General features: G+C 39.4%; 1 protein-coding gene across 4 annotated transcripts in view; it reads left to right on the forward strand.

The window, feature by feature from the left end:
* The window catches only part of NLN (neurolysin), a 98,096-nt gene that overhangs the window by 81,975 nt on the left and 2,016 nt on the right, over window positions 1–14,105 (forward strand). For all 4 annotated transcript variants that reach the window (XM_029942338.1, XM_029942339.1, XM_029942341.1 and 1 more), the window contains 3 exons: window positions 2,066–2,252; window positions 2,807–2,935; window positions 4,337–4,473. In XM_029942338.1, coding sequence (XP_029798198.1) covers window positions 2,066–2,252; window positions 2,807–2,935; window positions 4,337–4,473 — 453 coding nt within the window. The remainder of the gene's footprint in view (window positions 1–2,065; window positions 2,253–2,806; window positions 2,936–4,336; window positions 4,474–14,105) is intronic.

Consider the following 14,105-nt stretch of genomic DNA (forward strand, 5'->3'; position numbering starts at 1 on the left):
GATAAAAGTCTATGCTACTTTAGATAACTTCTAGGAGATTTAGTTATTTTAAATCATCATAATTTAAACTTTCTGTTTTCATTTTTCTGTAAGGTAGAGAGGCATTATAGCAGTTGTGATTAATGGGGGCGCGTAGGTGGCTTAGTCAGTTGAGCATTCGACTCCTGATTTCAGCTCATGCCATGATCCCATGGTTCATGGGTTCGGGCCTTGCTTTGGGCTCCATGCTGCCAATTGCAAAACCTACTTGGAATTCTCTCTCTCACCTCTTTCTGCCCCTCTCCTGCTGTCTCTCTCTCTCTCTTTCAAAATAAATAAATAAAAACTTTAAAATAAAAAACTGAATTCTGGAATCAAACCCCCTGGTTTTTAAATCCTAGTTCTACTGTTAATCTTATTTTGGAATTTGAATCAGATAATCCATGTAAAGGGCCTAGCTTAATGCCTGATGTGGTAATGTTTCAATAAATATCTGCTATTACATGATTATTGTATCAGATTGTTTTATCTAAATGTAGGATGTTTGTTATTTTAGATTATTTACCAGAAGGAGGCAAAATATTCAGTTTTCTGGAACCCTGGCCTCTTTCCTATAAGAATTTTTTATTGAGGTGTCCTCAAACACAGGTGGCCTAATTCTAGCATCTAGCGAGTTTCATTCCCTTTGGCCCTTCAGTATTTGCAGCTCTTCATATCTAGAATCAGTGCAATTATAGTAGGAAGTGAAGCAAAACATTTTTTTGCATAAAGAGAGGAAGGCAGAATGTGAAATGGCGTTGACATCTGTGCTTCTGCCCTGGGCCAAAAGGAGAATTGTTATTTGCTGCTGATTCGGCATCCCATCTGCTGCCTTCTCCCGTGCTTAAGCCCTTCTTCATTTTTCTTCCCCTCAGAGCCCCAGAGATGATGAAGTCAGGGAGGGATTGAGGTTGTAACACACCTGAAGAAGGAAACCAGAGAGAGGTTCAGGGAAAGACAACAGAATGATAACCCCCATTCTGCAGATGAGCTGGTTGATTTAATGCTAAATCTTCTCCGCTAATGTCAATTTTACACAAGTTCTGTGGACCATGTGAAAGGTAGAAAGTATCAGCCTCTTCTAATGAATTCCTCTCTTTCTGATTAAGAGCTTTTCTGACATCTGATTCAACAATTTTCTAAACCTTAATTGAAAAAAACTTTTTTTAGCTCTTACCCCAAACTCTCATAATAAAGTAAAATCCTTTACTTTTAGAAGGGATTCTTTAACTTCTGAGTATATCCTTTGTTTGTCCAGGAAGCTATATCTGCATTTAAGTCACCCCACTTGCCAACTTATCCACACTTCTAACTTACCCTGAAGGGGCTTCTTGTTTTAACCTCTTCTACGCTGAAAGGTACAACTAGGTTTTTACAACACAGTTATCTTAGAATCACATATTTAAAGTTCAGAACACAAAATATAATGCACACACAAAGGGTATCTGTCTGAATGTTGTACTTTAACTCTTTGATTTTGATTAAAACTTGAGTAGTTAAGGGGCACATGGGTGGCTCAGTTGGTTGAGTATCTGACTTGGCTCAGGTCATGATCTCAAGGTTGGTAAGTGCAAGCCTCGCATCAGACTCTGTGCTGACAGCTCGGAGCCCGGAGCCTGCTTAAGATTCTTTGTCTCCCTCGCTCTCTGCCCCTCCCCCTTCGAACTGTGTCTTTATCTCAAAAATAAACAATTTTTTTTTTTACTTTACTAGTTAAACAAGAGAGTGATGAGTGTTTTGAAAGGCATGTTTTGAATAAACCAGACAAAACACATGGAATAGAGAAGTAGGGAGAAACTGTCTTAAATCTATTCATTTTTAATGGAAAAAATTTTTCAGTATTTTTACTTTCAAAGCTTAAGGCTTGTTTTAACTCAGACTGATTTTTTTTTTTAATTTATGATTTCCTGATGATTGTTCCAAGTTTGTCTCTGATTTAATAGAATGAAATATTACTTTATCATAGAGTACTTGCGGTTTATTTTCCAGGCTGCTTTTCATTCAGTGCTTTAAAAAAAAAAAAAAGAACTTTATGTTTACTTTCTAGACTGATTTTGCTCGATTTAGTGGAACAAATGTAGAAACCGACTTTGTAGAAGTGCCATCACAAATGCTTGAGAATTGGGTATGGGACATCGATTCCCTCCGAAGACTGTCAAAACATTATAAAGATGGAAGCCCTATTATGGATGATCTGCTTGAAAAACTTGTTGCTTCCAGACTGGTCAACACAGGTATGACTTGTAATTTTAGAAAAGGAAAATATATTAGAATTGCTTTAGTAGAGAATGGCTGGCTTCTTCTTCTATAGAACTTAGTTCCCCTGTAATCACCGCTTAAGAGTGCTAATGTGGGGAGGGAAGCCTGCTAAAGATCCTGGGAATAGTCCAAGAAAAAAAAATACATCTCCTTTTACATCTTAAATGAGGTATCTTGCTCCCATTTTGTAATATGTACTATAGGTGTCAGGTTTTTAAAAACAAATTTTTATGTTTTTTTATTTATTTTTGAGAGACAGAGAAAGACCGCACGAGCAGGGGAGGGTCAGAGAGAGAGGGAGACACAGAATCTGAAGCAGGCTCCGGGCTCTGAGCTGTCAGCACAGAGCCCGACGCGGGGCTCGAACCCACGAACCGTGAGATCATGACCTGAGCCGAAGTTGGACGCTTAACTGACTGAGCCACCCAGGCACCCCTAGGTGTCAGTTTTTTAAATCTTTGATCTTGTGGTATTAGAACATGTAGTTCTCTCTTCTCCAAAACATGCCCCAATGTTCTTATCCTATTAGGTCTTCTGACCTTACGCCAGATTGTTTTGAGCAAAGTTGATCAGTCTCTCCATACCAACACGTCGCTGGATGCTGCAAGTGAATATGCCAAATATTGCACAGAGATTTTAGGTGTTGCTGCAACTCCAGGTATGTAAGCACTGTGACTTGAATTTCTTTTTTTCTGTGAAGTGCAGGGTATCGTCCTAACACTGTCAGGGATGTTGTCAGATAGCTTACCTAATGTGTATATTTGCTTCTGGTTTCTCTAATCAGGCCATGACTTTCTGATAAGCTAACTATGTCCATATGACTTATCCTGTCCAAATGTGTTTAAAGGAAAGGTGGCTCCAGCTATGCAGCATTTTAGTGTAATCAAGCATGAGCAATTGGCCTCCACCCCAGAGCAGAGAAAGCCATTCTCATTTGGCAACACCCACTTGGCTCCTCCCTCTGTCTGTGTGCCCTGACTTCCCAGTGTTGGCCAACAGGGCAGTTTTAGAGAAAGGCACAAACTTCTGCCTTGCTTCTGATTTTGCTTCTGAGATCAGTTAAGGCATTTTAACTAGCCTTTTCTTTATGAGATTCATGCGGGTAGGTTGGCAGGTGCATACATGACTGTGTTTACATTTATATTTATATAGTTTAAGCCAACAGGTAGTTGTTCAGGTGGACATAGTTGGCAAGGTGACTTTTGTCCACCAAGGAAGTTATTTAAATGAACCTGTCACATTGATAGTGATAATAAAGGCCCGAAGAGTCCAGTTGAGTCAATCCAGGCTCCTCACTTTACTTTTGTGATCTGTTTATAGTAGACAGCTTTGTGCCTGTGACCACTTTGAAAAAAATCTTTTTTATTTTTTTTAATTAATTTATTTATTTTGAGACAGAGAGAGTAGGGGAGGTAAGAGACCGAGGGAAAGAGAGAATCCCAGGCACTCTCCGGATGTTAGAGTCCAAAACGCAGGGCTTCATCTCACACATGGTGAGATCATGACCTGAGCCTAAATCAAGAGTCGGATGCTTAAACCGACTGAGCCATCAGGCACCTTGAAAAAAAACTTTTTAAAAGTAACCCTAGAGGTAGATTGAGTTGGTAAAACCTTTTTAGCTTTTTAAATAAAGAGTTCTTCTTCAGTAATTATGAACCTAAAGTAAGCGCCATTATGACACATTTTGGATATAAAGACGTGTGACGAGAAGTAGGCTTACTACTAGAGTATCTGTAAGACACACGTGTCTAAGGGATAAGAAAGGACTGAGTAGTCCTGAAATACTGAGCTATCTGATGGGTGTGGACAAAGCCTCTGAAACTATTGCTAGACATTCCAGAGCCTAGGGCCGAAACCAGCTCTGAGGTTGAGTCATCAAAGCAGAGAAGTTTGTAAACATCTTGGCCAGGGGCACATGTAAACCCAGGTAAGATCCTGCTTGTCACTGGAGACTGCCACTCTCCAGGCTCTAGACTCCCCACAGGGAAACCTTAGCCAGCGGATAACCTGATAATTAACACTGGCTATCACATTGATTGAAATATATCTTTCTTTAAAGGCACAAATATGCCAGCTACTTTTGGACATTTGGCAGGGGGATATGATGGCCAATATTATGGATATCTTTGGAGTGAAGTATTTTCCATGGATATGTTTTACAGCTGTTTTAAAAAAGAAGGGATAATGAATCCAGAGGTATTGTATTCTCTTTTCTCCTTTTGTTAATTTGCAATTCCTAGTGTAAAATATGTATTACACCTAGATTTTAGAGTAAGAGATTTGGTAACAGCTTTTAACTTGAAAATCTTGGATCTTCATACATCATTAAGTTCAGAGCACAGGTTGATTAGCTCTAATTCTGTAAGTCCAAAAAAAAAAAAACCTAGTACATTTTCTTGCTTATTAACATTCCAAAATATTGCATAATTAAAATTCAAAGCTTTGTTTATGCATTTGAGCATTTATAGCTGCTAGTTTTGACATGTGCCATACAATGCTTTAGTTTTATAGGAGGTTGGGAAAGAAAGGTAAACTCTTTACTGATGTGAATGGTCTAGGTATGTTTTCACATTCTCTACACAGTTTCTTTATACATTTTCTATGGGAGGTACCCTTTCTCTGTGGCTGGCATGCCCTACCTACTACATAGTTTGTAACCAAAATGCCTGTAGTTAATTTAAGCTGCTTCATTAACCTGAGCCATTCCATTCTGTGTACAGTGAGTTGATTGCCAGATGGCTGCCAGCCAAACCTTCCTGAGTTATAGTCCCCCAGCCTCCACTCTTGTTGAAGACTCAGCTGTCAGATTTTTTTCTAGGACTGATGCATTTTTCAGTGTGATTTCTGTTCTGTTTGATTCAGAAATTAGAAGAGCAAGTATCAAAATCAGGTTCTCTGTGCTTATTTCACCAATCAATTCATTCCCCCCAACTTTGTGTTTCTGGATTTTGTAGTGCCTCACACACACATACTGAGATACATTGCTATAATTTAGACCACCATCCCCTTCTTCCCAAACCCCTGCAAAAACAAAAAACAAAAAAACCAAAAAAATACCTTCAAGGTACCTACATTATATATACTAGCCTTCCTAATCATTCCATCTTTCATCCTTCCCTACCCAGGCTGTTAGGTCACTGTAAGTCTTCTTCCATTCCCTGGCCAACCTCTTACAATGGTCAGCCACTGACTGTTATATATATTTTGACTTCTTCATGACCCTTAGCCAAGTACCAAGACGTGGATTCCTCTACCATCTCATTTAAAGATGGCAGGTGCTTTCCAGGGAAGATTGTGTGACTCCGTTAACTTGTCCCACTACAAAATCAAGCCATCCAGCCTGTAGTGGACACCCAGTGTTAACTCTGCTGTCCTGTTCCACTTCCTTTATTGAGATCAGCCGAGTCTCCTACCACCTCTCTCTTCTCCACTAAGAAAATTAAGGTCATCAAGACTAAGTATTTCATCTCTTCTTCTCTTTCTGTACTTCAGTACTTATCTTCTTTCCCTCTGTGTCAGAGACATTTCTCCTACCAAGCCTTACTAGTTTGCCATCTTGGCAAAAAGTTGCTGCTGCCTCTGGTAACCCTTTTGATACTATTCTGCTCTCCTTCCTTTCACAGCCTGGTTTCTTGGTATAAGGAACTCTCCATGCAAACCTCTATTTTGCCTCCATCAAAGGAACTGGAAAATTACTCTCTCTCTAGAGTTATCACTGATAACCCAATTGCCTACCTTTTTTTTTTTTACTTCCTGTTTCTTGCTATTCCTCTCCTTGTTACAGTCCTTAGCTTACCCATCACATTTCTTCCTTAGTTCCCAGAATTTGATGTGTCAGCAGATTTCTGTGTTCCCAGAGGTGTTTGCAGTTTCGCAAATATGTTCATTCTATTTCTTTCACCTAAAATGTGTGCCTTCCTTGTCTCTACCTCTTAAAAATCTTAGCATTCTTTGAAGTTTATTTATTTTGAGAGAGGCAGTGTGTGCTAGCAGTGAGGCAGAGAGGAGGAGATGGAGAACCCAAGCAGGCGCCATGCTGTCAGAACAGAGCCCCTCATTGGGCTTGATTTCACGAACTGTGTTGATAATCGAAAGTCAGATACTTAACTGACTGAGCCACCCAGATACTCCTTAAATCTGACCATTCTTAAAGGCCCTACTCAGAAGGCTGGCTCCTTGCTTATGAAATCTTTTGGGTCATCTGAACCAAAAGTGGTATTTCTATTTTTTGAAGAAAAGAGTGGACTTGAGCATGAGGAAAGCACTTCAACACGCTTTTTCTTATGTCTGGAATGTTTAATACAACTCTAATGCAAAGTAAAAAAAATTAGGTTATAAAATATTTTGTACCATAGAATGCAAAGTTTTATTTTAAAATGCATGTTTAGAAAAAGAGTACATCAAAATGTCCATTCTTAGCTTTGGGTAATAACTTCATGAGTGATTATTAAATATTTTTCTGTGCTTTTTATTGAGTTTTCCTCATTTTTTACATAGAACATGCATTATTGCAGAAATCAGAAAACAATGATTGAAGAGACTCAGGTCTAGTTATATAAAGGTGCAATTATGACCTGTTATTGGCTCTTATTAGTTGGTAAGGCTAACTGGCATAAGTGCCACAGTACCTTTTTCAATTAAACTTCCTCATTCATCTCCTCTGTGCTTCCGCTTACACAGCCACATCGCCAGTACCCTCCACTGTTACCTCTTCTCTTCCATCTATCAAGGTAACAGCCCAAGTACTGATCCCAGTGGACCCCAAGGAACTTGCAAGTCCAGCAGATGCAAGCCCTGCCATTATGCTTCTATGTACTCTTGTTCTCAAGCTTCACAGCTTGGCAGGCAGCCAGACTATTTTATTTTAGACCAGGGGCCTAGGGTAAACTTGGAAATGCAAGATTCCCAACAACTTGGAGTTGTTGCCTTGTAATGTAAAAAACAGTTTTCAGTTTCACTAAAATTCTGGGTTCAACGTTGCTAAGTATTATTCATGTTATGCCATGAAGCTAACTTTAATTCCTTCCTTTCTCTTTCCTATCAAGTATTCTGGGATATAACATCAATTCTTGCTCCCCTGTTGTCACAACAGTAGTGAACTGGGTTCCAGTGACCATGGAGAATCCCTTTGCACCCAACCTCACCCTCTTCACTGCAGTGGCAGATACTAGAACAGCTTTTTAAATAGCCATTTTGTTCCCTCCTACAGTGTACTATTTGGGTTTGTTTACTTTATTTATTTAATTTTACAAATGTTTGCTCTAAAGTAATACCTGATTTACCAAATTCAAATACCCACTTATTAAAATATAATACTTTGAGACAGTTATCCTATTCTATGAAAAATATCTGGAATTATTACTGCTATGTTGTGATGAAGAGAAATTTATTTATTTACTTATTCATTTACTTACTTATTTACTTATTTATTTATATCTAGTCATCTCTACACCCAACATGAGGCTCAAAGTCATAACCCTGAAATCAAGAGTCACATCCTTCTCCAACTGAGCCAGCCAGGTGCCCCAAAAGAATTTTTACAGAAATAATGAATTAGATCTAAAGTCATGGGTTTCAGAGCAGTCACAGGGTATCATGCAGACTGTTGTCTCAAGGCTCTCTCCCACCCCAGTATGTTTTGTCCCTCATCACTAAAATTCTGCCATATTTTCCAGAATTACCAAGTTTGCAGTAGATAGAGACCAGTTATTATTGCCCACCACAGTGAGGTAAAAAGACTGTTCCCTAAAACCATTGTGAAAATTCTGTATTAGCAAGGATAAATAATAGGCTCTAGAAACTTTCAGTAATAAACCACAACAAAAGCAAGCAAATAAAAGGACACCTTGAAAGGAAGGAGGATTACAGTACAGTGTCTTAGATTTCTTAGTAAGCATCACAATTGAGTGCATATTATTGCCATTATATTGATGTAAAGTTGACACCTTTTTTTTAAATTAAAGTGTAGTTGACACATCGTGCTCCATTAGTTTCACCTAGTTTGTATGGATCATTTTGAGAAGATACCTGGATGACCTTTCAAGAATCGGTGCCTGCTATTATTCTTAGTCCCCAAACTCTAAACAGGGCTGGGGCCTGAAAGATCATACACTGTTGACGTTATTGGCCCTGGTCATTGGGATCAACAAAGGAACATCTCTAGGCCTCTCTTTGTAACCTCTTGCCATCCTTGGAGATCTTTGCAGAGCTCAGTATCTGCTTTGAGAAACATTCCAGATCTTAGCAAGCAGAACTGTAGAAAGTGCACTGCTCCCTGAGAAAACAATAATAGGAAGGGCCATATAAACCTAGTCTTTTTTTTTTTTTTTTAAGTAATCTACACCCAATGTGGGGCTGGAACTCACAAGCCCAAGATCACGAGTCAGATGCCCTACCAACTGAGCCACCCAGGCACCCCAAATCTGTAGTCTTCTGAATACCAAATGTAGTTTTTATTCTGTTTTGAGGACCTCTCTCCAAGTGTCAGAATTGGCCATTTACCTATAATAGCCAGAGTTTACTACCCCTGGTTTTATTTGTGATCTTCTCTTTTCTTCATTGTAAAGAGTTGGACTATGTTCATTTTAGTTTGCTTATTAAATATATTCTACAGTCTTTGCTTCTAGTAGAATATGAAGAAGTCTCATTATCAGACATATCGTTTCCTTCTCCAACTGATCTCTTAAATAACTATGGAAGGGAGCTGCATGGGAATAATACTTTTCCAGCAAGTTCTGGGAGCTCTTTAAAGATATCTTCATTGTCAACAAATGTAGTTTCAAAATCCAGCAACTAATCATAGGGTTGAAAAAATGGCGGTGTTTTAACTAGGGCCATTTCTTTTTATAAGGCAACTTCATTGTGGGAAAATTTCGTAAGAGGTAATAGACATTGTGGATTCAAAGACAATTATATTATTAAGCTAGAATTATCTCCCTCCTCTTTTGCATTTAAAGAAATTGCTAACCTTTGTTTTTCCTTCAGTGAAGAAAAAATAAAACTGAGTATCACTGCAGAATGGAACACCAAGAAAATCATGACAGTCAAATGCAACTATTATATTTTAATCTGTAAAGCCATAAGGAAGTAGCTAGATCTTTACATGCAATAGCAGACACAGAAACATGTACTCTAAAGCTAAGTATTCCAGTGCTCTCCGATCAGAATTCTAAGCCCAATTCCTGCTACAAAGTGGTGCTAAGGGAGAATATGAAATTCCTTCTCCTGAAGGTCCTTACAAATGGATTGGCTTCTGCTTCAGCTCTCCTGGCCTACCACCACAAAGCTGATTTTTCTTTCACTTCAGCCTTTTCTAACAGACTTAGATTTTGCCTGATTTAATGGACAAAGGAAGGAAACGGGATTGATTTCCAACTTAACTTCTTGCATATTTACAAAACCAGACCTTCCAAGTCATGAATCCCAGTCAACTGGAAGCAGTTTTTCTTCCTTTGTATTCTTACAGCCCTTCTCTGTATTTCTCTTAGAACCCTAAAAATCTGCTTTGTAAATTGTCTATTTCTTTATTTCATCTTCTAGATCATAAAGTTCTTGTAATCAGAGCTGTTTTATTCATTTCTGAGTGTCTTCTGCCTCAAAACTTTTACGTTTAATTACATTAGTTGTCCCCATCTACTTCCCCTTCCCCCAGGACATACTAATTCCCAGGCTTTTCTTTTTTTCCCTTGATCTCCCTCCCCCAAAATAAAGATCTATCCTTCTATCCTCACAAATGGATACTTTGCTCAAGGTTTCCAGAAGACCTCTTCTACTGAAGCAGACTCTGACCACGTCCTCATTTTCATCTCCCTGACTACCAGCACCCGTCTTTCACTCTCTCCCTTTTCCTTTTTTGTTGTCCCAGGTATTCTTTTTCCACCCACAATATCCCCACCCTCATTGGAAACAAAGGGTGTGCTGTTGGGAAGGACTTTACCCATGGGCTATGGAAAGAGAGGTTTCAGAATCCACTTTTAAAGCTGGCTAGTGAGCTTCCTGGGTGCTTGATTATCATCACCTGTCGTTGGGCAGATGCTCTTTGCCCTGATGCCTGTTACTCAGAGTAGGAAGGAGACAGCTCTGGCTCTTCTCCCCAGAATCAGTCATAGCAGGAAGGAGGGAGGATTGGAAGGCAGTGGGAGCTCGCATGTGCTCCCTTAGAAACGCCAAAGACATTAGGAGACCCACTCTGGTGCCCATGTACAGATTCTCATTACGTAGAGATAGTGGCATCTTTCGTTCAGGTCATTATGATTGCACTTAAAATATTATTTCAAATAAAGGCTACATATTCTTAGAGAAGAGGAGTGCCTTGTCTCACCTACCTAATATTCCTACTGAACTAGATAGTCTCTTTCTTACTAACAATGGAGATGAAGTCTCTTGTACTTTTTTTTTTTTAGTTTTATTGGGAAACAGAACTAATTTTAAGGAGGCACCAAACCAGGAATGCATCTGTGTCCCTGCTTTGTACATGAGACACTGAATGGAGGGCCAGTGTGACTGGGACGGAAATGGGAGGAGGAATGGATGAGCACAGAGGGTTACTGAGTGCCTTCTGGATGCCGTGTGTTACACTATGGACAGGCCAGTGTACTGAAATCATCCCCAATTCCCCATAAACCAGGTGAGGGAGGCATGCTCCTGTTTTACAGGAAAAGAAACCAAGGCCTGTGGTCCCAGAGCTGAGGGTTAAGCCAAGATTCAGACTTGGGCCAGACTCCAAGACTCCTGACCTTGTTTTAGAAAACATCACTGTTAGAGAGGACTTGCATAGTTGCCAAAAGATATACTCTAATCTTTCAGGATTAAAAACCACACAAGTGGGGCGCCTGGGTGGCTCAGTCAGTTAAGCATCCAACTCTTGATTTTGGCTGAGGTCATGATCCTGCGGTTCATGGGTTCAAGTCCTACGGGCAGGCTCTGTGCTGACGGAGAACCTGCTTAGAATTCTCTCTCTCCTGTTCTCTCTGCTCCTCCCCCACTCAATCTCTCTCTCTCTCTCTCTCTCTCTCTCTCTCTCTCTCTCTCTGCCCTCCCTGACTCTCTAAATAGTAAGTAAATAAAAACTTTAAAAACCACACAGGTGACTGATGCTGATTTGCCTTCATAGAATAGTTAACAGAAGCTCTTACTGTGTGCAGATCCTCCTGAAGGATTTTTTTATCATAAAAAAATTTCAGTGGTTGCCTTAGAGTTTCTCTTACTGCTTTCCTCACAGTTCAAGTTTCTTTATAATGTAAACAGACTAGAACAACTTATGGCAAAGTCTCCTTACACCTGTGGCATATGTCTCCCAGACGATGCTCTCTCACCCATACAGCCGGTACCTTCCTAAAACACAAAAATTCACTTTTCTTTTTTTTTTAAGAAAAGCATGATCCTATTACCAAAATGACTCTTAAACTCTTCTGCAAACTTCATTGTGAAGGAAATGAAACTATTAAAAGACCATTGCTCCGTAATTCAGGAAATTGAATCAACTTGTTTGGAGCTCTGAGCTGTGTTGAGCCTGGCTGAGCACTGGCCTTGCTGTTCAGAGGAGCCCTGAGCTGCCTCTTCACAATGTCATCCAGCTCCTCAAGTACCTGCGTCTCTTTGCTACCTAGAACCCCAGCTCTCTGTACAAAATGAGACGATTTTGTGATATAGCAGCATTTGGGAGATTTTTCTAAATGTTTGTTTATTTTTCTAAGAAAGAGAGCACAAACAGGAGAGGGGCAGAGGGAGAGACAGAGACAGAAAGACCAAGAGAGAGAGAAAGAGAGAGAGAGAGAGAGAGAGAGAGAGAGAGAGAGAGAGAGAGAAAACGAGAACCCCAAGCGAGAGAGAGAGAGAGAGAGAGAGAGAGAGAGAGAGAGAGAGAGGAGAACCCCAAGCAAGCTCCATGCCTGGCGTGGAGCCTGATGCAGGGCAATTGCACACCATGAGATCATGACCTGAGCCAAAATCAGGAGTCTGGCACTTAACTAACTGAGCCACCCAGGTGCCCCAGTTCTCCCTATTTTTAAGGTTTCTTAGGGAAAGGGGTAAAGATCCAGGAAAGCACAGTCTCTTTTCCCCCAGCCTACCCATTCCCTCTACTGATTTAACACTGGTCAAATGTAGGAGAAATGAAAGGAAGAGAAGGGGGGAAGACTGTGTTTTGGGCTCCAGAGCTCTAAGCTGTACTTCTTAGACTACTAACGTCTATGGCAGAAGCAGCCATCACTCGCATTTTAGGTTCTCAAGTGCTATCATAACAGTCATGAATTGCTGCAGAGCAAGCAAGAAGATACACACATTTTCCCCCTAAAGAACATTAAATCTAAAAAAAAAGAAGAAGAAGAAGAAGAACATTAGATCTAGCTCTTCATTACCAGGGTTTTCAGGAATTCGCATATCAGTGATTACAGGCTCTACCCTTTTTAGGAAAAAGTATCCAAAACTTTAAATAAGGCAGCAAGATGACTACATGCCTTCTCATTGTCATGCTAGAACATTGTCCAATAAGCCCTTCCAAAGATGATGCTGTATTCTAGGCCCTGCACCTGTTCGCTGTGGTAGCTCCCTGTGGCTGTCACCCCCTGAAACTTGGCTGGCACAACGAAAGAACTGTGCTGGAAACATAAAAAACACACGAGGTTTTGATGACTTACAATAGGAAGTAAATCTCAGTAATTTTATAGCGATATTTGCTGAAATACCACAGATGTACTAGTTAAGGATCTTATTAAAATTAAAAATTAATTTCACCATGTTGAGTGGGTTTTTTTACCTTATAAAATGTGATTACTAGAAAATGTAAAGTTATTTATGTGTCTTATATTCCTGTTAGACTGTGCTGCCTTAGAATTTACAAGAAGATAACTCACTACTGACTCCTAATCACAGGCTAGACTGTGAAGTTTAATGTTAGCCTGTCATGATTAATAATCTGCAGGTGATTTCTGTTAATAACAAAAAGATAAACTCCAAATTTTTATTTTATGATGCTATAGGGAGTAAAATTGTTTTGTATCTTACTTGGTAAACTTCCTTCATCTTTTTTTTATTTTCCTTAACAGTTTGACTAGATTTATCTCTGACGATTGTACCAAATGGAGTTATTGTTATAAGTCAGAAGTTACTTTTGTCTCTGAAAATTCTCTAGCTATTCTTGTCAAAAAGACTATTAGTCATATTGATCAAATGGTATAATGGATATAAATTTAAAAGTGTTACTCTGTGAACTATTTATTTTATATGTATATTTGGAATTATGCTTCACTGAATTGTCTTGCTTTGTATCCCTAAAAGGATGATGAAAAGGAAGTGAAAATAATGAATAACACTGATATTGAATTACAGTCATTTTTGTTTATTTGCTGTTGTGTTTATATAAATAAAGGCAGAGTAACTGCAATGTGTTTTTTAAGATTGCAGACCTCCTCTCCAAAGAAAACATTCCAAAGGTCCTTAATCCTAGCTGTGGGCCCACAGAAATAACTTACACCTGGGACATGTGCTGTTGTCCTGCTGCTGTCCGTAAGGATGCGGTATTTTCTATAAACCCCTTGTAAAAACATAGCAGAAGCCATTTTGGCAGTGGTAGTGCCACTGTTTCTAGGTACACAAATGCCCCATTTGTGCCCTTCTTGAACACTTGGTTTGCTAACTCTTTTGGTATTGCATTTGAGATGGGCTACCAGATAAGAATCGGTTATACATTCCATTGGCTATTTTTTGTTTGCTCACTGTTGAGATTCTAAGGAGACAAGACAGTAATACAGGAGAACATAGAAGGCTGGAGGTTTAGGCTTCGGCTCTCATAGCTACTAAAATAAATAAGCACTGCAGAACTGTAGTCT

Source organism: Suricata suricatta, chromosome 6 (assembly GCF_006229205.1).
Source record: "Suricata suricatta isolate VVHF042 chromosome 6, meerkat_22Aug2017_6uvM2_HiC, whole genome shotgun sequence".
Lineage (NCBI taxonomy): Eukaryota > Metazoa > Chordata > Mammalia > Carnivora > Herpestidae > Suricata > Suricata suricatta.